Source organism: Hipposideros armiger, unplaced genomic scaffold (assembly GCF_001890085.2).
Source record: "Hipposideros armiger isolate ML-2016 unplaced genomic scaffold, ASM189008v1 scaffold_29, whole genome shotgun sequence".
Classification (NCBI taxonomy): domain Eukaryota; kingdom Metazoa; phylum Chordata; class Mammalia; order Chiroptera; family Hipposideridae; genus Hipposideros; species Hipposideros armiger.
In genome coordinates, this window is record NW_017731379.1 from 5,270,460 (window position 1) to 5,297,283 (window position 26,824).

The window sequence follows — 26,824 nt, forward strand, 5'->3', positions numbered from 1 at the left end:
TTTTCACAATAGGGGCTTCAAATACCCATTTGAGGTACTGAAAATGAGTGACCTGGTGATATAATGACCTGATGTTTACTGTGTATAAAATGTTCTATGGTTAGAGGCTTACTCTGTGATTGTACTTTATCTGCTCATTTTGAAGTCACTCGATGCAAAGGCTTTAATAATCTTTGGCCCAAAATTCTGAGCTGAAATTAGCTTTGAGGCAGTGGGAACTGAGTCTCCTGCTGAACTGAGTTCAGTCTGAGCCCCGCTGCCCTGGACCATTTTTAACTCAGAGGATCTTATTCCCTCAGCAGTGTTTCTCAGGCTCTTGGCTCTGTGGGAAGTTCAGGGGGACCCTCTCCCCAGATGCCCAAGTTCCCATAAGCACATGCACACGCAGATACACAAATGTTCTGTGCCATAATTTCAAAGGATTCTGGGCCCCTTGATACCTTTACATGACTTCCTGAAGGTTCTCAGAACTGAGGGTAGGGATGCCCATATAACCCACTTGGAAAAGGCCAGGACCCCCACCATCACCCCGTTCTGGGCTCGCACTTGCTGCAGCGTGCTGTGTTGCCCAAGACTCTGGATTGAGCTTCTGGCTCAGCCATTCATCACATTCCCCAGCGACTACAAAGAGCTGAATGAAGTACAAGGGCACCAGAGACAGAGGAGCCTATTCACCCATGGGTCTGAACCTGGAACTGGGAGGGCCCCAGATCACCTTTGGGGCCTGCCTTGCGGACAGCTAGGCAGGCTTTCCTCACTGATTGCCAAGGTCAAGGCAGGCTCCTGTACTTTAATAATGAGTTGAATCTAGGCCAGGCTGTGGCAACCTCCCCATGCAGAGTACTCGGGAATTGAGGCCAAGGGCCTTGCTCGGGAAAACTCCAGGAGCCAATCCCTGCTGTCCTCAAGGGTCTGGGGAGCAAAGAGAGGAACCCGTCGGCTTTGTCTGGCAGCCCTCGGCCTGGGCCTGGGCCTATTGTATGATGGTGTCTGGTTCAACTCCAGATAGGGGAAGAACTTGGCAGGAGGGCAGGGCCCAGCTTGCTCACCGTGCGTAGACCAGTTTGGCTAGACAGTCTCGGCGGGTGTCACACTCAGCTTGGGAGCAGGGCTTCCGGAACACCTGCTGCTGCCTGCCCGCCCTGATGGTTCTAATCTGCAGTGTCTCCAGCAGTGGGTCTTCTGGGAGCCACAACAGCGAGGCCGATGTCCTGAAAGAGCCTGGGAGAAACAAACCACCTTCCATCCAAGTAGCCCTCTTCACAAGGCACGATGAAGTCACTGCAGTGGAACCATGACCCACCCAAATGGACAGAGGAAACCCAGGTTCTGGTGGGCGAAGAAACTTGCCAAAGGCAGAGGTAGGATTTGAACCCAGGACTTCTGTGTCCCAGTCCACACTGCTACGTGTGGGGCAAATCACTTTATAAACCCTCTGACTTGTTTGTTCGTCTGTATAATGGGGATGATGCTGCCTGCTCACCAGAGACGGGGTGAGGAGTAACGTATCCAGGGCAGGGCCCTACAGCTGATGGGTTAATCAAGGGAATTGATTCCAAATCTCGCCCTTGGGCCTCCCACTCAATCCCACCAATGGTGGCTATTTTCTGGGCAGGGCCTGCCCTGCTTCCTGGGTACATGACCAAACCCTGAGATGCAGCCACCCCGCCCCGGCCCTCACACTTGGCATCGTCCATCAGCTGGCAGGGCTGGGCTTCGTCCCCGGAGTCAGCAAACTGGATGTTGCCGAGGTGCAGCAGTCCAGCTAGGACCTAAGGGGGCAGGAGAAAGGAGAAAGAAGACACGATGTGGGCACCTTCTCAAGGGCTGGAGCCTAGCCTGGAAAGGGCCTCTCTCCTGCTGAATATAATCATAATGGGATAATAAAAGCAGCTCCCACTTGCTGCCCACTTACTACGAGACTCTGCCAGACACGATTCTATACATGTTACATGCATCATTTCGTTTGCGCTTTTCAGCATCAGTGAGGCATGTGCCGTGATGGTTCCCGTGACAGAGATGAGAAGGGGAGAGGTTAAATGGAACCCAGTCAGCCTGACTTCCGATGTATCCCAGGGGGACATGGCTCCTGTTATTTGGGGAGCAGGCTTCTGTGTGGCTGGTGGGGCTTGGCTCCGGCTCCTTTTGGCCCTTTCTTAGCACTCTTGGGCTTCTGATGGCCCAGCCTGGGGGAGGATCTGTGACCTTGGTCTATGTACAATGGGAGCCCTCTTGCCTTTGCATTCAACAATCCATCTGGATGAGCCCCCAGGGGCTGTAGAAAGAAGAGGGTCGTGTCACCCCCACGCCAGCATACCTGTCCAGACACCTAGTGCTGCCCAGTTGTGCATTCCGTCTGGCCAAGTGCTTGCCTGGTGTTGCCCATACTGGCTGTGACCCCCTCCCTGCCTGAGCAGCTCCCGTCTGGAGGTGGAGGTCACTTTCCACTGCACTGCCATCTTCCTGCAGGGGCTCCCCTGTCTCTGCTGCCAGCCTGCCCTATCTATGCTCTGGTGGGTGGGGAGGGGAGGGTCAGGGAGGTAGTCAGCCATGTCAGCAAAGACAGAGGGGAGAAGGGAGGCCACTACTGGGGATGCGAGGGGCCCAGCTGACCTGGGTCAGCTATGTCCTGCGAGGAGGAGAAAGAAGGTGGGAAGTTGGAATTGCTGTCTGGTACAAACTCTATCTGTATCACTTAGTGGTGTCTGACCTGGGGCAAGTCACTTTACCTCTCTCGTTTTCTCAAGCGTAAAATGGGCACTCCAGACACATAGGACTGTTGAAAAAATCAACGATTTGAGATGTAAACATGATTTTTACCTTTTAACACACTAGGCAAACATGTGGCAGCATTATTCCTCTATTCTGATGACTGCGGCAATAGCTGACCTAGGCACCTTGCCCTCTGAGCTCTGTTGATCACTGTGCTATGTTCTACACTGCAGCACTATGTCCCCTGTCCACTGTGTACCCTGACACCCTGTGTCCAGGCTCAGCAGCACAGAGGTGTGGTTGACCCCTTGGAGACTGCACAATGAGGCCCAAAGTCCAAGATCCTCAAAAAAAGAGACCTACAAGTTCAGAGAAGGGCCCTACGAAAAGAGCTGCCCGTCACCTCTGCCAAATCTAAGTGCCACGGCTGTTCTTCTGACCTTAAAGATGTTGTTCTGGGTGGGGGTGTTGATGCCCAAATGAAGCATGGCCTCTCTGGTCACCTCAAAACAGTCCTCTGAAAAGGAATGCAAGTCACAGCCCAGGGTCAGGACCAGAGATCAGCAGGGGCAGCAAGTGGGGAGGAAGGCAGGCCCTGGGCAGAGGGTAGGTGGGTGCTCCTGGGCCAGCCCAGGGTACTGGGTAAGGCTCCCCCTACCTTCCAGGGTCCTCTCTGAGTTGGGCAGCCAGGAGAAGGCAGCTCCCTCCGGGAGGTGCCACTGGAGCCTCTCGTCTGCGCTGGCCCCTTTGCAGATCTGAGAGGGGACAGGTGGCTGAACTGGGGGTGCAGGAAGCCCAGGCCTGTGTAGGCCTGGGGTTGGGATGAGAGGAGTGAGAAATGGCAGCGGCATCACAAGGCTGAGAGGTCCCTATACAGTGCCCAGGCAGGTACGAGGTCAAAAGCAGCAGCGAGCAATTCTGGGTGCCTCCAACCCGATGTCAAACATCCCACTGAGGAGGCCTGTGGTCTGATGGGGAAAGCACAGCTCCTGTCTGGGGAACCCCCAGGCCCAATCTGAGAGCAGGGAGACATACTATCCATGCATGGGGGACCCCCAGTTTGATGGAAGGAGCCCAGCTCTAGGAAGTCTTCATTCTGTTGGAGACAGCTGGCATCCTAAGGAGAGTCCTCAGGAACTTCTGGTCTGATAGAAGAGGTAACACATCCCCAGGCCAAAACCATCCCAGGGGGCCAAGGTCTAGTGTGAGACAGTATTGCATAAAGTTTGCAGGAATAAGTGGTGGCATCACTGAAAGCCGGGTGAAGAGGCAGGCATGAGACATGGGGTGGGGCAGGAGAGAGTTTAGAGGCATAGCCCATTTCTGCCCAGCATCTGGGCAGCTGTGGGCCCCACCTGGCACAGACCTGGTAAAAGATGTGGAAGTTCCTCTCACTGGAGGCCTGGCAGGCCACTCGAGTTTTCTCTAGGAGGTAGGTCTGGACTGCAGCTCCAGTCATCTGCTGGGCCCTGGGTGCAAGCAGGCCAGAGCCCATTCATTCCATACACATTTATTAGGCACTTACTGTGTGCCAGACTGCAACCTTGCACCCCATCCCCACCCGCCTGCGAGCGCTTCTGCCTAGCCCATGGGGGTCATGAGGACTAGGTCCTTGCGTGGTCTGGCACATAACCCCTGCAACCAGCTCCGGTGGGCAGGCCCAAGGCCTCTATACCTCATTTTGCCCCATCCCAAGGCAGAAGCAGAAGCCCCAGCTTCAAGGTCAGGGGTATGGCCCAGAGAGGTGGCTGTTTAACTAGAAGTCCCCAAGCAAGGGTAGAAGCCAGGAGGAATACACAGGCTATGACAACCACACTGCCCCAGGGTCCCTAAGGCTGGAGTAGCTATGGTTCTCTAGATTCAAAGGTCACCCTCAGGGCTCACTGGTCCTGATGAAGCCCATTACAGGCATGCCGGGACAGGGCTCTGCCCACAGGGGCAGCCCAGGCTGGAGTCCGCCCCAGCCACATGCAAACTCCCTGTCCCTGTCGGGCCCGTCAGCAGGGTGGCTGCAGCCATTACCTGTTCAGCTGGAGCTGGATGAACTTCCCGAAGCGACTGCTGTTGTTATTCCTCAGCGTGCATGCGTTCCCTAGGATCACACCTCTGTTTATACCCTCCCCTGCTTACAGAGTCCCCAGGGGGGCAAGGCAGCTGCAGGTCTGCTGGGGCCATGTCTATCCTCAGGTCACCTAAAGGCCCCTTTGTTAGTTTCCATGTCCCAGGGGACAGGACTAGGACAGGGGCACTCGGGCTTCAGAAAGTGCGATTCAGGAGTTAGAATTTCTGGCAGTAAACTGAAGTGAGCACGCCTAGGCAGCCAGGGACTGCGTTCTTTGAAGGGAAAGGGTCAAAAACAAGCTGTCACTACTGAGTTAGGCAGTAAGGCACCGCATCTAGTCTCAACATGGGCTCTAATTGTTGTACATCCTGAGCCAAGTCCCCTTCTTCTCCAAACCATCTGGAAACTGTACGGAAGGACAGGATTTGGATTAGGTGAGCAATGCGGACCCCTCCAGCACCAGTTAAATCTGCCTAGGCTAGAAGGAGGGGATGACAGAATGATGGTCCCTCTACTGCAAAGAGGCTAAGAGTACCTGGGAGGAGGCTGGGGGTCCAAGGCGGTGAATGATACACTCATCCTCGAATCCCCAAAGAGAGAGTCTCACTGCTCCTTTCCTTGGAGGGTGACAAATCCCAGAGGAAATGGGACTGAAGGCACTGTGCAAAGGACATCGAGCTCACCAAAAGCTTCCATGACAGGGTTGGAGTTCAAGATTCGTTGCTCGATCCTCTCTGCAATCTTGTGGCTCTCCCAGGATGTGGGTGAGGCAGCCACCACAGCATAGAACTTCATCAGACAGCGGGATGTCCATGTCTGTGGCAGAAACAGTCCTGTGGGAGCCGTGTCCAAGTTCCCTCCCACTTCTGAGCCTGCCCGAGGGAACAGTGCCCACTAGCACCCTCTTCTCCGCCATGCGTGGTGCTGACCAAATGGATGAATGCTGAATTCAACTGTGTCCTTGGGCGAGCCACTTCCCCCTCTCTGTGAAGTGGGGGTGCTTACTGCTGCTCCTCTTAGCTCCAGAGGATGCATTTAAGAAATACGGGGGCTGGGGCAGAGACGGGACAATAGACCCTGACCTGTGCAGGCTACTCGGTGTCTGAGGGCTCACAGCTAATGTTGATTACTCTGAGCTAAGGAGACTGTCTGTGCATTTTCTTACCAATTCTATAGGTGCAGGTGCAATTATACCTGTTTTCAAAATGATGAAACTGAGTCACAGGAAAATTTTAAGTTTTATTGAAAATCTTATATCTAGTAAATGATAGGGCTCTGATTTATACCTAGGCAATCTAATTATAAAATTTTATTGTGTTGCTTTTAAACAGCTGGAATGAAATACATTTTCATTTTAATTTCCAATTATTTGTTGCTGGGACATAAAAATACAATTGATTTTTTAATATATTAACTGTATCTGTCGCCTTGCTAAACTCTATAAATCACTACAACTTTTTAGTTGTAACAGCTATTTTGTAAATCTTTTCTTTTTTTACAGTGAAAATTTTTTACATTTAGAATTAACCAGTTGGACTAGATGATCCCAATTTTGTTGGCAACCTCCAAAGCATCATAGTTAAGGAGCCAATTGAACATATGCCTTCTTCTCTCCATCAGGCCTGATCAGGGTGTCGACCTTGGCCAGGTCAATGTCACAGAGCTTCTTCACAACCTGTTTCATCTGGCTTGTTGGCCTTGACATCCACAATGAACACAAGCATGTTGTTGTCTTCTGTCTTCTTCATGGCTGACTCGGTAGTTAGGGGGAACCTGCTGATGGCATAGTGGTCAAGCTTGTTTCTCCAGGGGGGCTCTTCTAAGGGTATGTGGGCTGCCTTCGGAGCCACAATGTCTTGGGCATTCGGAAGGTGGGTGACAGGGAGGTCTTTTGTTTTTTTGTGGCCGTGAACACCTTTCGGTACTGCTTTCTTTGCCTCCAAAGCCTTTGCTTTGGCTTCGGCTTTGGGTGGGGCAGGGGCTTCCTTCTTTGCTTTTGGGCACTATCTTTGTTAAAAAGTTGTAAATTCTTTAGGTCTATGAGGTGGGAGATGTTTTCTCTCTGCTATTTTCTCAAAGAATTGTGTAGAATTAGTAACATTACTTCCTTAAATACTTGGTAGATTTCACAAGTGAAGCCACTGGGCCTGGAGCTTTATTTAAGCTATGACTTCAATTTCTTTCACAAATATAGACTATTCAAGTTATATATTTTTTCTTGTGTGAGCTTCAGTAGTTTGTGCATTTCAAAATATTTCTCCATTTCATCTAAATTATAGAATTTATTGGAATAAAGTTGTTCATAATAATCTCTTATCCATCTGTAGGATCTTTACAAATTGGTATCTATGATGTCTATTTTATTTCTAACTTTGGTAATTTGTGTCTTTTTCTGTCTTTAAGTTTGATTAGAGGGTTATCGATTTGATTATTCATGTCAAAAAACAGTCTTTGGTGAGGCCGGCGGAGTGGTGTGTTGGGTAAGAATTGACTCAGGACGCCAGCTCTGAGCAGCAGAGTCCTGGTTCGGATCCCACATTAGGGACAGTGATGCTGCGCCCTCTACAGCTAAGATGGTGAACAACAGCTCAACCTGGACTGGGCTGCCACGAGTCGCTGGCGACGGCGTAGGCTGCCATAAACTACTGTGAGTGGCCGGCAGCCGGCATGAGCTGCCAAGAGCCGCCGTAAGCGGCCGTCCGGTGGCCGGCGACCGATCTGCCTCACCCGGGAAGAGCGCAATGATAATACCAACATGGGCCAGTGAAGCGATGTCCTCCACAACTAGACTGAGAACAAAAATGACAACAACTTGTCTGTTCCCCTTCCCCGATTCCCCAACGCTGTTCCCCTCTCCCAATTCTCCAAAAAAATCTTCAAAACAAACAAAAAACAGTCTTTGATTTCATTTATTTTCTCTATTATTTTTCTGTCTTCTATTTTATTGATTTTTCACTTTATTTTCTCCTTCTGCTTATTTTGGGTTTACCTTTATTTTTCTCCCCTGCCTCTAGTTTCTTAAGGTAGAAGCTCAGATCACTGATTTGAGTTCTTTATTCTTTTCTAATATAAGCATTTAATGCTTCAAATTTCCTCCTAGGCACTGCTTTCCTTTAAAGCATAAATCTAGATATGTTGTGCTTCCATTTTCATTCAGTTCAAATGATTTCCTAGTATCCCTTGTGATTTCATCTTTGACCCATAGGACATTTAGAAGGATATTGTTGAATTTGGGATTTTTCCTGGTGTCTTTGTTTTTTTTTTTTCCTAGTTCCATTCTGCTCAGGGTAGAAAATATAGTTTGTATGATTTTAATATTTCAAATTGAGATTTGTTTTGTGGCTCAGAATATGCTCTATATTGGTAAATATTCCATGTGTACTTGAAAAGAATGCTCAAATCTCAAACAACAATTTTGATTTTATTTCTCCTTTCAATTTTATCAGTTTGTACTTCATGTATTTTGAAACCGTTATTAGGAACATACATATTTAGTATTATTTCTCTTCTTGATGAATTCACCAATTTATCAATATGAAATGTCTTATCCTTAGGGCTGGCTGAGTGGCTCAGTTGATTAAGAGCTCACTCAAGAGTGTGAGCTCTGAGCAACAGCGGTTTGATGCCCAGCCCAAGCTGAGCTGCCAACAAGTGGCAGGATGGCTCAGTTAAAAAAAAAAAGAAAAAGAAATGAAATGTCTTATCCTTAGTAACATTTCTTGTTCTAAAATCTTTGTTCCATATTAATATAACTACTTCAGTTTTCCTTTGATTACTGTTGGAATGGACTATCTTCTCCCATTCTTTCACTTTGAATCTATTTATGTCTTTATGATTATATTGGGTCTCTTAAAGATATCATATAATTTGCATTTTGCTTTAAAAAAAAAAGCCCAATCTGACATTCTTTGTCTTTTAATTGTGGAGTGTTTAGTCCATTTACATTTAATGTAATAATTACTATGGCTGGGTTTAAATCTACCACCTTATTTTTTATTTGTTCTATGTGATCTTTGTTACTTTTTTCTTTCATTGCTTACAGTTGAATTTAGTTCTTTTATGATTCCATTGTATATCCACAATACACTGTTACTATTTTTGTCTTAAAGTGAACTGTCTTTTAAAGAGACAAAAAGGGGCCGGCCGAGTGGCTCAGTTAGTTAAGAGCTCACTCAAGAGTGCGAGCTCTGAGCAACAGGGTCGCCGGTTCGATTCCCAGCCCGAGCTGAGCTGCCACTGAGCTGCCAACAGGTGGCAGGATGGCTCAGCTAAAAATATAAATAAATAAAAATAAAATAAAGAGACAAAAAATAAGGTTTTATATCTGCAGTGCTCTTTATTCCTTTGTATCCAAATATTCACCTGGTTTCATATTGCTTTGGCCTAAAGAACTTCCTTTAATATTTCTTATAGTACAGATTTGCTGGCAATAAATTCCATCGACTTTTATGTGTCTGGAAAAGTCTTTATTTCACTTTATTTTATTTATTTATTTATTTTTTAAGATTTCCATTGGGGAATTGGGGGGATGGGAACAGCGCTGGGGAACTGGGTGAAGGGGAACAGACAAGCCGCTGTCATCCCTGTTCTTCAGTCTACTTGTGGAGGATGCCGCCCCACCAGCCCAAGCTGGCACCATCACGCTCTCCTCCCGGCTGAGAGAGATCAGCCGCCGGCCTCCAGACGGCCACCCACCGCAGCCGCCGGCCGCCCACGGCAAACCACTGCAGCAGGGGCCACAGCCCACGCCGCCGCAGGCGACCCACAGGAGCCCAACTCCAGGTTGAGCCGCTGCCCAGCATCCCAGCTGTGGAGGGCAGAGTCACCGGCCCTCACATGTGGGATCCGAACCGGCCCCCGCCTCCCCTCCCCCACCGGCGTCCCAAGCCAGCTCCCAACCATCGCGCCACCCGGCCGGCCCTCACTTTAATTTTTGAAAGTTATTTTTGCTGGTAATAGCGTTCTAGGTTGACAGATACTTTCTTTCGGCACTTTAAAGATGTCACTATTATCTTTGGGCTTTCAGTTTTTGACAAGATGCCTGTTGTCATTGTTATCTTTGTTTCTCTTTATGTAATGTTTATTTTCCTAGCTTTCTTTAAGATTTTCTCCTTATGTTTGGTTTGCAGCAATTTGACTATAATGTGTCTAGGTGTGTTTTCTTTCTTTCATCCTGCTTAATGTTTCCTGAACTTCTAGGATCTGTGCTTGCCATCGTTTGTTAATTTTGTAAGATTTTACTTCTGACTTGTATTCTCTTTCTCCTGGGGACAGCAATTACAAGTATGGTAAACCATTTGATACTGTACACAGCTCTTGAATGTACTTTTTTGTTTTTCAATTTGGATTATTTCTATTTATCTACAGTCAAGTTCATTAATATATTCTTCTGCATGTCTAGTCTGATAAGCATGAAGGAATTGTTCATCATGTTTTAAATTTTTATCATTTTCATTGAACTCTTTATAGTTTCTATCTCTCTGATGAAGAGATTGAAAAAATATTTTATGGAGACACTGACAAGCTCATGAGAAAAATTATAAACATTCATGGTCCGACAAGTTTAGAAAGCTACCTGTAGTGAGGCCTCCTATCCATAAACATAGAGATTCTAATCAGTTGCTTAATGCCTTATTAAGTATGACCAGAAATTCAAGGATCATTAATTATTTGATAAACTTCTTTTGCATACACTTCTTTTTCCTGAATGACAAGTATAACAAGAAGTGGAGGAAAAGGAACGAGTAGGAAACAGAGTTCATGCAAGGAGCAGAAGACAAGTAAAAATCATGAAAATATCCTAAAAGACAAGGTAATATATTCAAACTATGAAACAAGACCAAGATGCTGGGCGGGGGGAGGGAATAATATTCAGAGAACAGGAAAGAATTCTTAGAATTAAAATTGTTAAAAAAAATTCAAAATCCAAAAGAACTGAAAGGTATTTTTAAAAAGGAAAAGAAAAAAAAAAAGGAAAGGTAGAGAATATCTCCCAGAAGATAGAAAATGCTAAGATATGGAAGAATAGGTGAGAAAAATAAGAATATTAGACAATTAATCAAACTTCCTAATAGGAGCTCCAGAAAGAGAAAACAGAGGGGAGTAAATTATTAAATTATGAGATATAATAAAAAACATTTCCCCAAACAAAAGCATGAGTTTCCAAGTTAAAAAGATCCACACAAAGGTTCAAAATGGAAAAATCAATAACTAACAATGTATGTCATTTAGAAATATAATGCAAACACCCAAATAAACTGCTAAAAGATGTGAAAGTAGCCAGAGAAAGAATAGGGTTGAATAGGGTTGAGAGATATGGGGTAGAGCTGCTGTTTTTCTTTGTAAGCCTTGCAGTATTACTCTATTTTTGATCTAGGTAACTATGCTGCTATTTGTTAAAAATAGATTTTAAAAACATACTACCAGGCCCAGCTCACAACCATAGCAGTTGCTTAATAATGGGTTATTGAGTTCTGGTTGCATGGGTCTTGAGCCAGGTCTGGCCTCAGCTCCCCAGAGCAATTGTGGGAGACAATGGGCTTCGTCCAGGAGCTGGGCATCTGCCATTGCACTGGCCACTTTGATATAGCTCTCAAAGCTCCCCTCCTCCCCTCATCTGCAGCTTACTGTCTTCATCTGGTTCCTTGTCTGTCTTTCCCAGTGGAGTAAGAGTTCCCTGAAAGCTGGATGTTGCATTTTTCATCTCTGTTCCTCCCCCTGCCATTCCTCTAGCCCAGGGCCTAGAACCTGGCAGGTACTCAGTGCTCAACAACTCTCTCATATGTGAGTGTAGGCAGAGGGAGTTAATGGTGAACAGACTCCCATGTGAAGGTAAAAGTTTTGTGGAAAGGGCGGGGTGGCTGGGTAGGGCTTGGAAAGAACGTGGTGAGACCAATTGCCTCCTCTGACCAGCTGTGCAACATCTCATCCATCCTTGTGCAACACTCAGTCTCAGCAGCTGTGGTTCTGCGACCCAGGGAGCCACATGACCATACCAGGAGCATCTGGCCCAAGGCATTGCCCTTGCCAGCATGGGCAACACAGAGGGTACAGGTGGGTTACTCTAATAAGCCCTTTCCCACAAATAACCCCAGCTGTGTGCCAAGCTTATGTGCACTGCTTCATTGAACTCTCACAGAAGTCCTATGAGGTAGGTGTGGGTTCTCCCCTCCTTGCCGTTTTACAGGTCAAAGAACTGAGGTTAGCTGAAGCTAAATATTTTTCTGATGTGCTCTTAACCACTGGGCTGGACTCTCCAATAGCTGACTTTTGGAGTAAGAGCTGGGAGAGACCTATGATGAGAAAATGGTTTGGGGAGCAAAGTGTCTCACCCAGAGTTACATGAGAGCAGGTGGAAGAGCCTGGACTAGAGCCCTGTCTCTTGGCTTCCTTTCCAGCTTGCCCACCACGGCACACTGACTTCCTACTTGAGCCAGCCTGGGAATGACCAGGTAGCAAATGGCTCCATGAGAAATGACACCCCTGCCTCTCCGCCCACCTGGCCAGTCACGAAGTTGACAGAGTGGGCAAGAGGCCCTCCTACCTTTCCAGCACCACTCTCTCCACTGACAACAATAGACTGGTTGACTGGCTCGATCAGGCTCTTGACATTCCTGTAGGTCTGTTCACCCACACTGAAGATGTGGGGCTTCAGCTTCTGAAACATCAAGGGGTGAAAGGTCACATGAGGGAACGCCTGTCTTCAAGGAGTGGTTGACCGAATGTTGGCTGAGAGGGAAAGGCTGCCAATAGCAGTGCCAGGAGGCTTCCTCTAGAAAAATGTCCTGGATGTAACAATGTGAGGTCAAACTGTGGGACCCTGGCGGTGGCTTTACCCACTCGTCTTCTCTCAGTGTGGAAGCAGTGCTGGTCTTGAACACTTCATCCTCCCATCGTGTCTTACCTTAATAGTCTTATTCTGCTCTTTATTATTTTATGTTATTGTATTTTGCAGTTTATTCCAAGTTCCTGTGTCAAAAGTCTGTGTGTTAGCTAGATAGCTAATCCTATTTTATAGACAAGAAATCTGAGGTTTAGAGTGGTTAAATAACCTTCCCCAGGCCACTCAGCAAGAAAGTGTAACTATGTGATTTGAATCCCAAGGCTACTGTTCTTCTTTCCATCACCAAATATTAGTCCTCAGTGTGCTGGGCATCAAGCTGGGCACTGGGGAAACAGAGAGGACCGTGACAGGGCTTTTGCCTTTGGGGAGGCAGGCAGTCAGTGAGATATGGGCTCTCAGGACAGGTTTCACATGGATTCCACTTGGACATTAAATCATGCATGAGTTTCTGGAGGGCCAGGCCATCTGCACAATGCCTAGCCAGCCTAGCACTGCCCACCCAGCAGCAATCACTTACCCACCCACAGCCTCCTGAAGGGAGAAGGCACAGTTCTGGATGGTGTCAGAACTGTACCTCTCGCCATCTGCTCTTGGTCCCGGTTACCTCTTCCCTAGGCTGTAACAAGGCCTCCAACTATTCTCCCTGCCTCCTGTCTCACCTTATGGAACACAACTCCCCCAACTTCCAGAGTACCCCACAGTGGGCTCTGTTCGGTCCCACCTCCACTCCTAGTGAAGCAGCTTTGTAGACTCTCTCCGCCTGCTGTGGTGCCTTAGACCCCTCACCACCAGCCTCAGCGCTCTCTTCCCGCCTCATCTGCCTCATACCACCTCTCTCCCAAGAGCTCCCTCCCACCAGCAAGTCTGATCTTGCCTCTCCCTGAACACACCATGCACTTGAATACCAGCCGGTCTCTTCCCTGCCAGCACCACCCACTATCCACGCCCCCTCCCCCAACAACCACTACCAATTTATTCCTCTCAGTAGAGATGAACATGTGCTAAATTTTCTAGGGCAATTCTTATCACATGTAATATTATTCTTTTCCAAAAAAGTGGCTTGTTAAATACACAAATACACCTTTGTAAATCCTTTCCTATTAATATTAATAAATTCACAAACAAGAAAAAAAATACTTTGTCTTCTGTCCCTATTTTAGGTTCCAAACTCGGTTAAGCAAATATTTATCTCCCACTTTGCATCACTGTCATGTGTTCAAAATTCCTTGAGCTCCTGGTGGGCAGGGCTGTGGCATCAGCTTTTAAATGACTGCATGGCTGATGAATAGATGAATAAGGACAGGGAAGCTGCAAGGAGGCCTAGGGGGAGGCAGGAGAGCCCTGAGGCCCAGGAAGTGGCTGAGTCTTACCTGGGGCTGAGGAGCAGCGTGGTACTCTCTCATCAGCTCTGGCGAGTAGAGCTGAGGGACAGGCTTGAAGGGGTTCAGAGCCACCAGGGTGCAGCCAGCATTGGTGTAGAATGTATCTGCCATGTACCGGGCCTGCAAACACCTCAGGACTGAGGCAGAGGTGCCTTTAGCAAATTCTGGCTTAAATGTAGACACTAGCACACACAGACATCTGCCTAACAGTGCTCCCTCTGCAATTAGCCAAGAGCCATTAGATCCCAGCAGCTCCCTGATGAATAGGTACAAGATCTAATTAAGATGAGCACCAAATCTGGAGCAAAATCTGTGCTGGGAAGCCCAGGTGCAGCTGCCAGGCAGGTCTGGAGCAGCGCATCTGGCTCTAGGTCAGGAGTCCTGCCTGCCTTGGTCTGGCCAGCAGAAGCTGTGCTAAATACCCACACTACACCTCCACCCTCTTGGAGATGGCACTCGTGAGGAGAGAGAGGCCCATACCTGTCTCCAGTGTCACAGGATTCACCTTGGTGAGGTCATCCAGCAGGTGCAGTGGGGCCTCCCGGCCCAGGAACTCCTGCAGGTCTTCCCTGAGGCGTTTCCTGCCATGGGCATCAGGGCTTGAATTGTGGCCATTCACCTGGGAGGGAATAACAGGGACAGGAGAGCTGGGACTCAGACCAGTTGGCAGCTGTATAGGGGTAGAGGCCTGTACAGTAGAAAGAGAACAGGTCTCCAGTATCATAGTCTGGTTGGGTTCAAATTTCAGTTCTGCCACTTACTAGACCGGCGAGCCTGGGTAAGTTACTTAACCTCTCTGAGCCACGGTTTATTTGTGAATAAAGGAAAATAAAACCAGTTCACAGAGATATTGGGAAGAGATATACAAAGCACTTAGTCCATGTCTGGCACACAATATATACTCAATAAATCAATAAGTGCTATCCCCTCTCCTATGCCATGAGCTCCAGCTTCCAAGCTGGCCAGCTGCTGGCCTTATTGGGCCTGGCAGGAGTGGATCCCACAGTGGGGACTGCTATCGAAGTTATCACAAAGGAAAAGAACCATGGTTTGGGCCTTTTTTGAAAGAAACCATTCAGCTTGAGATGAAAAATCAGCTGTGAGGTAGTCCCATGCCTTCATCACCTGCCTCTTGGGGCTAAATTTAGGCTGGCTAATTACAGTTAGTTTCCTCTGCCCTGGGTCTACTTGAGAGGCAGCCTGGCTCAGAAGTCAGATGAGGTCAAGAATGGGCATCAAGGGAAAACTTCTCCCTTGCCCATGCTTGATGTCAACACTTTCCAGGTTTCCTCTCCCCACTTCTCCTTTTGTCTCCCTGGGGGCTGTAGGGGAGATGGGGTGGGGAGTAGAAGACAGTAACGTGGCTGAAATCTGCTTTTGGAGGAAGGGGTCTGCGATATAACATGTGGGTTTCCAATGAGACTAGTGAACCCTACAAATTAAAACCACTCAAGCTATGTAGCAAGTGTCATCTGAGAGGCTCAGTAATAAGTTTTTTTCCAAAGATGTTGCCTCTTCTCTGAACGTGGGCCCACCATAATGCAAAAGGCAGCTCTTGGCCTCCAGAAATAAGTGCTGAGGTCAGAGCATGGCTGGATCCACGCAAATCCCTCTGCTTAGGGTGTGTGTGGGGAAATCACTCACACCCTAACTTATGGACAGCTCCGATCCAACCAGAGAGGCAGCTGAGTATTATAGTCAAAAGCCTGGACTTGAAAGCTAGATTGCCTGGGTTTGAATCCTGACTCCAATACCTACTAGTTGTATAATGTTATGTAAGCTTCTTACTCTTTTGTGTCTCAATTTTCCTCATCTGTAAAATGGCAATGGTGTTAGGACCTCATAAGATACTAATAAGCACACAAAGCATTTTAAAAAGGCCCTGGTATTTGCCCCCAAAAGTTTATTATTGTTATTTTAAAAGCAGCTGTTCTAATTAGGCAATAATATATCAAGGGCCTTAAAACTACATATGTCCCTTAAGCCGGCAATCCTCCTTCTAGAAAATGGTCCTATGGAAAGGCCAGAAGAATGTTCAGTGTATATAGAGCCATTTATAATTATAAAAAATTGAAAACCCAGATTTCCAAATAGTAGATAGCTTAAATTATAGCACATTCTTACAGTGGAATAAAACAGGTTATAAAAAAGTATGTTACTTTTAAATGTTTTAAAAATATGTATTTAGGTAAGAAAATTCTAGGATATTCTCTAAAATGTTGGTTATCTCTGGGTAGTACAATTATGGGTAATTTTAATGTTCTTTTTGCTTATCTATATTGTCTACATTGCTTGTAATAAATGTGACCTTGACTAGGTCACTTAATGTCTCTGAGCCTTATATCCAAAATGGGGATATAATAGCCTGCATGTATAACACTGTATCTCTCAAGGACTAAACAAAATTACATGTGTAAAATGCCTAGTACATAGCAAGGGCTCCATGCGGAATAGCTGCTATGGTTATGAATGTTACTATTTTTTTAATAAAAATAAACAAGTTAAAAATGAACAATAAAAAGTCTAAAGCAGACATTTATCCTCCTTGCTTCTCTTCAGCCCTGAAGCCTGTTTCATGAGCCAAAAGGCTGGAAGAAGGTCAAACTGCGGTGTCTACTTTGGCTCCCTTGGGGCTGGCTGGCCTTATACTCGGTCATCTTGCTGAATCTCAGGCACTTGCCTGTCTAGGACTCCACTAGACCATAAGCTCCTTGAGGGTAGGTATCACCTTAAACATCAGCCCAGTTACAGTAAATAAAAACTCAGCATTCTGTCTGGACCAAGGGCTGCATGTGAAGGATGATATGGGTATGAGATGAGGCTCCACAGTGAGGGGTGATTTGGAATCTTGCAGGCCTGGGGCCCTTTACAGAGAGGCAAAGATCTGGAGTTAATGGCAGGTTTCATGTCCCAATAGCAATCTCCCATGCAACCTATGGTCAATTCATCAGAATCCTTCTATACTTCCACATAGGTCATCTTCTCCCATGTTTTTGCAGAGGCTGACCTCTTTTTCTCCACTTGGCTAATTCCTACTTATTCTTTAAGGCTCAGCTTCAAGGAACACCTCCTTTTGGAAGCCCCAGGCTTCCATTGGGCCTCAAAAATTCAGGATGGCAGACACATCTCTCAGGACTTCCTCACTAGTTCAGGCTTGTGAGGTCACCAAAGTGTCCTCAGGATTCCCTTACCCATCCTAGGGAAAAGAGCTAAAAACCACAACAGGAGAGGTTCAAATTAGGCATCAGAAAGAGCTTCTTGACAACAGGTGAAAGGCACTGGAATAACTATCTGAAGAGAGAAAAGAAGAAAGCCCTTTAAGGGGTCTTTCCCTTCGTTCCAGGTCAGGGAAATGAAACTTCATTCAGACAAGTGAAAGAAGGGAAGGTGTCTCAGGTGCTTCAGGATCTGGGTTATCTAAGGGTGAGGTTTTACCTGCTGGAGCATCCTGCTTCAGGGTGGTCAGCCAGGATTCTGGGTCACAGGCACGAGGAGTGCTATCCACCTGCTCATGGGGGCACAGGCTGAGGCATGGGTCCAACAAAGGGCTCAATGCTGGAGGGATCCAAGACAAGTCACTCCAGAGCCTGTGGCATGAGAGAGAAGACAAGGGCCACACACAGGTGAGGGCTTCTCCAGGGTGACTCACTCCAGCTCATCCCATCAAGCAGGAGGAACCAAAATTAGAACAGGAGCAAGCCTGGGCAGAGAGGGAGAGTCTTTCCTGTCCCCTGCTAATTAGGGAACAGGGGAAACTTTTACGAGAGATTCTGGAGGCTCCCTGGGCTCCTCCAGGGCAAGTTTTACATTGGGGTTTGTGGTGGGGCTGCAAATCTTCTGGGTCACTGTAACACGAAGGATGAAGATGCTGGGAGACAGAGAAACCTTGTGCTCTATCCTCTCCACTTGGCAAAAATGTCCTGTTAGTATAGCCAGTATTTGGTGGGGTGAGAGGCTGGAGTCAACTCGATGATCCAGGAAAGCTGTTGTGTGGGAGGGAAATCACAGCTCAGTCATTCAATGGCAAGTCACATCACCTTCCTGGCCCACTTTGATTTCCTCATCTCGAAAATGGAGATCGTAAAATCTACCTCACAAGGAGTAGCTGTGAAGGTCAATGAGATCATGGATTGAAAGCACCCCACAAGGTACCAATCTGAATGTTCACTCAGAGGGGAATATTATTAGTACAACTAACAATATTTGGGGAGCACTAATCAGGTAAAACTCTCCAGTGTCAAAGGTGAGGATTTCAGAGGAGGGGAATCCATCTGGGGAGGGTGCTGTGAGGCTGGACCGAGGTCAATCTCTGAAAAACTGTTAAGTGACCCTCAGACTCAGAATTCCCCAGGCCTCACACTGTCCCAGCAAGGAGGGATGAGGATGAGGTGTCTGTAAGGGATTAAACCTGGTGGAGACTTTTTTGAGGCTCTGACTACATGTAGCCTTTGCAAGAACTCAGGGATAGGCACGTCCATGAAAACTGAAAAATGGACAATTCAGGCAGAGAAGGGCATAGGACTGTGTTGCGACACATTCACCCTGGACACTGACTGTATCCTGTCTAAGGGACAGTCATGCAGAGGGCTCCGGAAACTCCAGGAGAACAAAACTCCCTCAACTGTAAGCTCATCTTAGAGAGGACCAGAGCAGGGAGCATGATAAATGGGGTTAGACTCCAAAGCCCATACCCCCTCGGATTCAGATTACTAGAGCTCACTAAACTTTATTTCCTCTTTTGCAGAAGGGAATACTAATGTCCCAGACCTCACAATACAGAGTTCAGGATCAAATGGGCTAGTACCTGTGAGAGCGCTCTGTAAATGTTGGTTATTACATGCAACGTCAGCTCCCAGCCAGAGTCAAGTCAGATTAGAGCGGTTTTCTCCAGTCCTCCCACCTCTTGCTCCAAGTCGGCTTCGCGGTTACCAGGCAAGTTCTGGAAAGGGTGTGACCACTGTGGGCAGGAGGGAGACGGTAATGAATAGATGAAACACCAAGTCAAGACAAGCGGCAACCTGATCACCAGCTGCTCCTCCTCCCCAGCCCTAGGTTCTTTCTCGGCTCAGTGGACAGTGGGAGGGCACACGAGAAGAGCCGGGGAAGGGTCCTGGGAGCCCAGCCGGCCCCGCCCCGAGGTTCCCAGAGGGAACCGAGGACTCCCGGTCCTGGAGAGGTGACCGCCGGGCCAAGGGCTGGGATGCCGCTCCTGAAGCACCTGGCACGGGAGAGTACGTCCTTCCCGGGAAGGTGGACGTGACCCCAGCCAAGGGCACGGCTGCCCTGACGCCTCCCGGGGCCAGCCGCCCCCTCCCCGGTTCCTAGGTAGGGCCAGGAGCAGGAGCAGGGACCCAGCCTTCCAGCCGGGACCTGCCAGCCGGGACCCCCACCACGAGCCTCCAGCAAGGTGGAGAGGTGGAGGATGACTATGAAAGCTCCTTGATCTTGGCAAGGACCAGGAACTGGGCTACCTCCTCCTGGGATACGAAGAAGGTCAAAAAGAAAGGGGAAAGGGCAGGGAAAAGGCGCTTTGGAAACGGGAGGGGGGGATGCCCCTTTCTTCCTCAGCGATCCGCGGGCAAGCCAGCCCCTCTGTCCCTTCTGAGTCGCGAAGGGCTTCAGACCGGGGCTGGGGGTGACACTCACCGGTCCCACGGCCTGAGCCGCCGAGCGTGCGGACCCGCCCGGCACGATCGGAGAGGCGGGCGGACCGGGTGAGGCGGCGGGAAGAGCCCAGCGAGGGAAGAGGAGGGGCTCCAGCGAGCCCAGGAGAGAAAGCCTAGGCTGCGGGCTCGCACCCGGCCGCTGCCGCTCTGGCTAAGTGGCCGGGAGCCGGCCGGCTCCTCCCCTGGGGCGGGGCGCGCACAGGCGGCGCGCGGTGCACGTGGCCCGCCGGGGACGCCGGGATCCGGAGTTGGGGGTATGACAGGAGACAAAATGTTTTGAGAACCTGGGGTAAAAGATGGGGGTGAAAGGGAGGCCTCCGGTGTTCTGGCGAGAGAAGCACAGCAGGTAGGGTTTCCTGGGCCTCCGGGCTCTCACTGGGCTATGGGGTCTTTCTCGGGACGCCGTGGCTGAATGTCGCGCCGGACCCTCTGACCCCACTGCTCTGACCGGCCGCGCCGTGGGGTCTGAGCGGGGGTGAGGCGCGCGCGTGACGCGCCGTGCCCGCTCCGGGCCCCTCTGACGAGCCGGCTTACGGCCAGTACCGGAGAGGACTGGGGCTGGGCAGGCCACGATAGAGGAGGCGTGGGGAGCCGGCGGGGCGTGGGAAACAGACATCACCCGGGCCCAGGGGCGCGCAGAGTCGGCTGGCCCGGAAGCGCAGGCTGCCCCGCCTCGGCCGGAAGCGCAACGAGGAAGGCGGAAGCTGCTGCTCCCGCGTCGTGCCGCGTCTGCGGTGGGAGACGGGCCGCTCGGCCAACGTATACGACCCTCTGCCGGCGGGCGCCGGGACCAGCTGGAGCACGGCAGGTATAAGGGCCCGGCGCGGCCGTGGGAAAGGACTCTCTTAAAGGCCAGCCGATTCGTATCGGTTTGTTATCGTGAGGTATTGTTGCTGGGCTCAGACGGTCCATCATGTATGCATTCATTTGTTCAGTATAGTTTTTGTTTGACCAACAAATGTGTTTTTCCTGTGTGCCATTTTTCAGACATTGATATGTGGCAGAGAGGCGTTTTATATACTTTTAAAACAACACTAGTATGTGCTACACGCTCCCCCCCCCCCATGATTGGTATACACTCTGTCTACCTACACCTAACAATGAAATTTGGCTGTCTGTAAATGTAAGGGGAAGCCTGGGGTACAGGAGATCCCTGGGGGACCCAAATTTTGTACTAGGGGCAGTAGATTCAGAGAGGCTGAACAGACATCAAGGCCTCCGACTCCAGTGTGTACTTAACCCCCCAAGTACTTAAATACCTTCTCTGCCCCTGTCCCTCTCCCTCTTAAATTTGACTTAAAGTCATTAGTTATGTGTATTCAGTTTTCATTACATAGTCTTAACATGCTACTTCCACAAGAATTTGGCTTTCCACAAATGCATTCCTTTTGCTCTTACCACAGGAAGAAGAAAAAATGTCACAAAAGCAGATGAAGGAAGCTTTTGTCAGTAACCACAATGGAACCAGCGTGCTGGAAATTACCCAGGGCTTGTGCTTACCTGCGCTCTGTATCCTGTGCAGAGGGCTGCTGATCGTTCTCTCACAGCACTTGTGTTTTTCTTCACATACCTGGATATCTCGATTCTTCATTGACTTTGTTTTCCTAATAGTCCCCCAGGTGACCACTTTGACCATTTTGTCTTCATTTATCTTACTTGAGCACCTCGCTGTAATTATCTTTGGGGCAGGGCTATTCTATCAAATATACTGCAGGAGAACTTGCTATGTCAGAATGCCCGTCCAGAAAATCCTTGAAAAATTCTTAAAAACCAGTATAGAATCAGAATACATTCCAGCCATCTCCTGTTTCCGTGTAATTAACAGTGCATTTACTACTATTGCCATTTTGGCTGTGGACTTTCCCCTTTTCCCTCGAAGATTTGCCAAAACTGAGCTCTATGGGACAGGAGCAATGGATTTTGGAGTAGGAGGCTTTGTTTTTGGGACTGCAATGGTTTGTCCAGAGATTAGGAGAAAATGTTTGGAAGGGTCCAGAGTTTACTATCTTACAAAGTCATTGTTATCTGTTTGGCCATTAGTCTTCCTAGGAATAGGACGATTAATCATTATAAAATCCATAGGCTATCAAGAACATTTAACTGAGTATGGAGTTCACTGGAACTTTTTCTTTACCTTAGTAGCTGTGAAATTGATAACATCACTGCTTTTGATTTTTTTCCCCCTAAATAAATCCTGGATTGTGGCTGTGAGCATTACTGTATTATACCAACTAGCCCTTGAGTTTACCCCACTGAAAAGGTTAATTTTGTATGGCACTGATGGCAGTGGCACAAGGGTTGGTTTGTTAAATGCCAACCGAGAAGGAATAATCTCTACCTTGGGGTATGTGGCAATACACATGGCTGGTGTGCAGACAGGGTTATATGTGCTTAAAAAAAGGTCACATATCAAAGACTGGATAAAAGTAGTATGTTGTATTCTACTGACAGCTGTTAGCCTCTTTATATCTCTTTACATGGTTCAGGTAAATGTAGAAATAGTATCTCGAAGAATGGCCAATTTAGCCTTTTGTATTTGGATAGTTGCTTCTAGCCTGATCCTTCTTAGCAGTTTATTACTGGGTGATATAATTTTGAGTTTTGCCAAGTTTCTAATTCAAGGGGCTGTAGTCCCATGTTCTTGGAATCTGATCCAGTCCCCTGCTACAAATAAAAAGCATTCAGAATCGCTAGTTTCTGAAGCTGAAAGAAAGGAACCCAGTCTTTGTCTAATCACAGCTCTGAACAGAAACCAGTTGATTTTTTTCTTGCTGTCAAATGTAACAACTGGCCTGATTAACCTGTTGATAGATACATTGCACAGCAGTACCATGTGGGCCTTATTTGTGCTCAATCTCTATATGTTTACCAACTGTTTAATTACATATATATTACACTTGCAAGATAAGACTATAAAATTTTGGTGATCAATAGGGATAGGATGTATCTGTGTTTGAGCAAAGTTAATGAGGAAGAATATTAAATGTGAAGAAAATGGGCTTTTGGCAATCCAGTGTTAACTATATTTTATTATAAAATTAAGTTTCAATCCTCTATTAGTGTAGCGATGCTTAATATTTTAATGTATCTCAACACTATGTAAAACCAGTGGAGAAGAACAAAGCCTCTGACTTGTTAGAAATTCTTATTTATTAAATTTTGGTATTTTACAGAAACTTGTTATTATAGTTGGGACACTGGAAGATTAGAGCATGGGGAGGAGGGTTTTTACTTTCCATCTTATACCATTCTGTATTTTTTATTGTATGTATTTTAATATTTACATGAAAACATCTCAGTGTGAATTGTGGAATTGTCAATGCTTATTTACTGCTCAATTTTAATCTTTTTAAAAAGCCTCAATATAACAGAGTAAGTATTTAATTTACAGCATGTGGTTACTGCTTCTCAGTAACTGCTCCTTCATCCTTTTCTAGGTCGTAAATATCATAAGTTTGTCTCAACAATTAGATATTGAATCATAACTTAAAAGAACAAAAATGTTTTTCCACCTCCAATTATGATAGTCATATAAGAGAAAGCTAATGAAATAGTATTCATAAAAACAAGCATTAGTAAAAAAGACAATTTGACTTGATACTACCATTCAGCAACGATTTATTGAGCTCCAACATACCAGGTACAGGTGCTGAAGAAACAACAGAAAATAAGACAAAGTCCCTGCCTTCAAGGGGATTACGTTTTAACTTGTGAACATTTTTTTTCCCTTTAAAAAAATGTTAGTGGGGAAAATGTCTATTTTTGACATTGTAACTGCACATGAAGTTCATTTTTTTTTTTTTAAGATTTTATTGGGGAATCGGGGGAAAGGGGAACAGACAAGTTGCTGTCATTTTTTGTTCTTCAGTCTAGTTGTGGAGGACGTCGCTTCACTGGCCCATGTTGATATTATTGCGCTCTTCCCAGGTGAGGCAGTCACTCGCTGGCCATTGGATGGGCGCTCATGGTGGCTCATGGCAGCTCACGCCAGCTGTTGGGCAGCCCCACTGCAACCAATGCAGTCGCCGGTGACTCACAGCAGCCTAGTTCCAGATCGAGCTGTTGTTCACCATCTTAGCTGTAGTGGGTGCAGCGTCACACCCTCATGTGGGATCCAAACCTGGGCCGTGCTGCTCAGAGCTGGCGTCCCAAGCCAACTCCTACCAACGTGCCACTCGGCTGGCCCATGAACTTCATTTCTTTTGCATGCATTCTGTTTTAACCCAGGCTAGGTTTGTTTAGCAGGATAGAACTATAACTCTCTTGCATTCTTTCCCCTAGATGCTTCCACATGTACATATACTGTATGTCCTCTGCTTTTAACCATTAAGCCCTTAGGACATTAGATCCTGGTCAGCGTCAAACTTGAGAGTAAAGCTTCTCAGGTCTATCAACCATGACCAAGAAACAATAACCAAACGTCAAACTAGAATAAAGTTTAAGTCAAACAAAGGTAACACTTCGGCCTCAGTTATGTTTCAGCTCCAGATTCATGAAAGAACTGCCTCACAGACCGCACCCCCTGAGGACCTGACCAAACAATGCTATGACTGACATCAGGGCCTGAAGCCCTTGATCAATTGCTGCCTGCCGTAGCCCCGATCAATTAGTAGAGCCCATGACCCCAACTCCCATAATAACCATGATTAATGATTTTTCCCTTATATGAGTATAACCTAACTGCTAGAGGCCATCGGGAGCCACGTTTTTGAGAGCACTAGCTCACCTATGTCTCGGCTTGGCGCCAACTCCTTAAACCTTTACTTTCTTTGCTGCAAACTCCTGCTCCTGTCTTTTTTGGCTCTGATGTGCACAGGCAAGTGGACCCGTTGAGTCTATGGTAACAACAGATAAAACAACTTCCCACTGTTAGCTCATGAAAAAGAAAACCCTATTTACAGATTTGGATAACTGGTAATTTAACATCTGTTGATTTTACTACCACATAAAACAATGTGGTTAATACAGTGAAAATTCTGATTAACTCATTTTCTCTTCAACTATCAATATTTGAGGATAGAGGAGGAAGGAAAAAGGAATATAATCTGATCTAAGACCTTATCCTATCTATGACCTTCAGAAAGTGTCATTTCCATGACTAATTTTATACAATTATAAACTGGGGATATCTACTATATATGTATCAATACCTTTGTGTTCAGAAGACGACAACCAGTTTTATTTTTATTGAGCCTCAATATCCAATATGTTGTATAAATCATACAAAAATATTTTATTCTCTAGGAGTTTATGTATAGTCTATGAAGATAATATAAGGAATAAATCAGTACCCTTCATTTTTTTAAAATCTAGGTGGCTTAAATATTCATATCTCATTTATGCTTGATTTTTGTAGCTGACTGTCATACATTGGGGACCTAAGAAGAAGAATGGCATGCTGATAATTTATCACATCTCCAACTGTTCTTTGTTAGGTACCAGCAAAGTGTTCTTCGCTGTTGATTGCTTTCTTTTCCCTGGCTTTTGAAATCCTTTGACCTTGCCCTTAACAATGCCAATATTGAAAATTTAAAATAGGCAACAACTGGCTTTTTTATGTAGTAATCACTTATTTTGTCAATTAGAGGTAAGTTCTCTAAAGGCAGATACTTCATCATTTGCTGCAGCACTATTGGTTATAGCTGAAGATAGACTAATAGTGAAAATAAAAAAGTGCCTTCTTTGCAACTAAGATACATAGTCAAAACTTCTAGAAAGTTTTGCAATGAAATAATTTTCTAAGCATTTTCCCTCAATATTTTATACCATGATTTTATTATATTTGTAGCACCAAAGAGCAACTTATCTAGCAATTATCCACATGTTTAGCCTTATAAATATTTATTGAATACCTATAGTATGAGAAACATTGTCCAAAGATACTACACACTGTGCTCAGTGGACCTGTAAGACAAATCCAAATCAAGTAATCTCAGATGGAAAGAGAGTTTGTGGTTTCCTCATTTTACTGTTTTTATATCTGGGTTTTATCATTTTACTATCTGGGTTTTATCATTTACCATACTGACTTTTCTTAGATTTAAATCCCTAAGATGAATGAATACTCTCTTTGCTGGTACCTAGTGTGTACTCAGTAACAAAAGTTATAAAACTTAGCGCCTATATATTGAGCTTGTCATTTTCAATGTCCTTTACTAACCATAATCAAAGGAAGGTTTGAAAGGTACAAAGTAGGTATGTTAATTGGTAATAGTCATTATAGGAGCACCTTAGGATCTTAAAAGCGACAGTACCCTTTTTTTTCCCTTAGGAGTGTTTTTACATAAAACAAAATTCTCTACAAATGTCCAAATTGCTATGCAGTCTAACCTGTCAGAAGTTACATGCACATCCTAGATGCCTACTGAATTTAAGCTAATAATCACACTGTTCTGCTCTCCTAACATGGCCAAAAGACATAAATACTTACTGGATAATCACACCTTTGGGACCAAACTATGGTTCTTCCAGTTTATTATGTCACCTACCCTAATAGTGACCACATAATGTCATAAGTCAACATGGCTAGGGATGCACTATAGAGTTTTGTTGATGGGAATCTCTTAAGACTTCATGTGATGACCAAAATACTTTTTAAAGGTCAGTATCACAGCTCTAGCATATTCTATCAGGAAATATAGATCTGGCATCAGAATTGGTTAAGAGCAGCAAATGGATTTATCCTTAAAATCGTCAAGATTTTCCCTAGGCAAAATGCTTCCCAACAACTATTTCGGCTTTACGAACAGGCCTTCAACACCTTCAAGGTAGGAACTGAGTACATGGTGGCACGCAGAGTGTAGATGAACTATCTTTACAGCAACTCCACTTCTCAGAAGAGGGAAGGGCCTTTGGCCAGTACCAGTACTTTGCATATGGGACTCGGTGTCCTGTCTGAGTCCCTAAGTTACCAGCCCAAGAAGATTCTCTGGCCGGGACGCCTACACAAGCCACTCTCCACGTAGTCTATAGGGTTGTCGGAAAAGTCATGATGTATTTTTTCTGTGCTTCAAAGGTCATTTATTTAAAGAACAAAGATCAATCAATGATATATTGCCCATTTTGTTCGATAACCTTTTGCCATCTTTCAGTGAGCTTCATAATTCCTCGTTCATAGAAGGACCTGTCTTTATTTGCAAAAAACTGAACAAGGTGCTGA

The 26,824-nt window shown here is 46.4% G+C and overlaps 2 protein-coding genes across 9 annotated transcripts in view; one reads left to right on the forward strand and one right to left on the reverse strand.

Annotated features, from left to right (window-relative positions):
- The window catches only part of MYO19 (myosin XIX), a 33,675-nt gene extending 13,451 nt beyond the window's left edge, over window positions 1–20,224 (reverse strand). Inside the window, exons 1-14 of one of the 6 annotated variants that reach the window (XM_019636677.1) lie at window positions 19,646–19,803; window positions 18,804–18,956; window positions 17,885–17,982; window positions 17,435–17,586; window positions 14,480–14,618; window positions 13,988–14,136; window positions 12,318–12,431; window positions 5,458–5,590; window positions 4,735–4,804; window positions 4,079–4,181; window positions 3,371–3,467; window positions 3,153–3,229; window positions 1,682–1,772; window positions 1,050–1,221 (exon numbers count right to left, since the gene is read on the reverse strand). In XM_019636677.1, coding sequence (XP_019492222.1) covers window positions 1,050–1,221; window positions 1,682–1,772; window positions 3,153–3,229; window positions 3,371–3,467; window positions 4,079–4,181; window positions 4,735–4,804; window positions 5,458–5,590; window positions 12,318–12,431; window positions 13,988–14,136; window positions 14,480–14,618; window positions 17,435–17,446 — 1,157 coding nt within the window. In that variant the 5' untranslated portion in view covers window positions 17,447–17,586; window positions 17,885–17,982; window positions 18,804–18,956; window positions 19,646–19,803. The other 5 variants (XM_019636676.1, XM_019636675.1, XM_019636678.1 and 2 more) reach the window with 5 other exon arrangements.
- PIGW (phosphatidylinositol glycan anchor biosynthesis class W) lies at window positions 19,914–22,975 on the forward strand. Of its 3 annotated transcripts, none has more exons than XM_019636681.1 (2): window positions 19,914–20,011; window positions 21,069–22,975. In XM_019636681.1, exon 2 carries the CDS (start codon window positions 21,081–21,083, stop codon window positions 22,590–22,592), a length of 1,512 nt encoding a protein of 503 aa, XP_019492226.1. In that variant the 5' UTR covers window positions 19,914–20,011; window positions 21,069–21,080; the 3' UTR covers window positions 22,593–22,975. The 3 variants fall into 3 exon arrangements, with proteins under 3 accessions (XP_019492226.1, XP_019492229.1, XP_019492227.1); XM_019636684.1 differs by lacking the exon at window positions 19,914–20,011 and adding an exon at window positions 20,140–20,473; XM_019636682.1 differs by lacking the exon at window positions 19,914–20,011 and adding an exon at window positions 20,188–20,549.
- The last annotated feature ends 3,849 nt before the right edge of the window (window positions 22,976–26,824 follow it).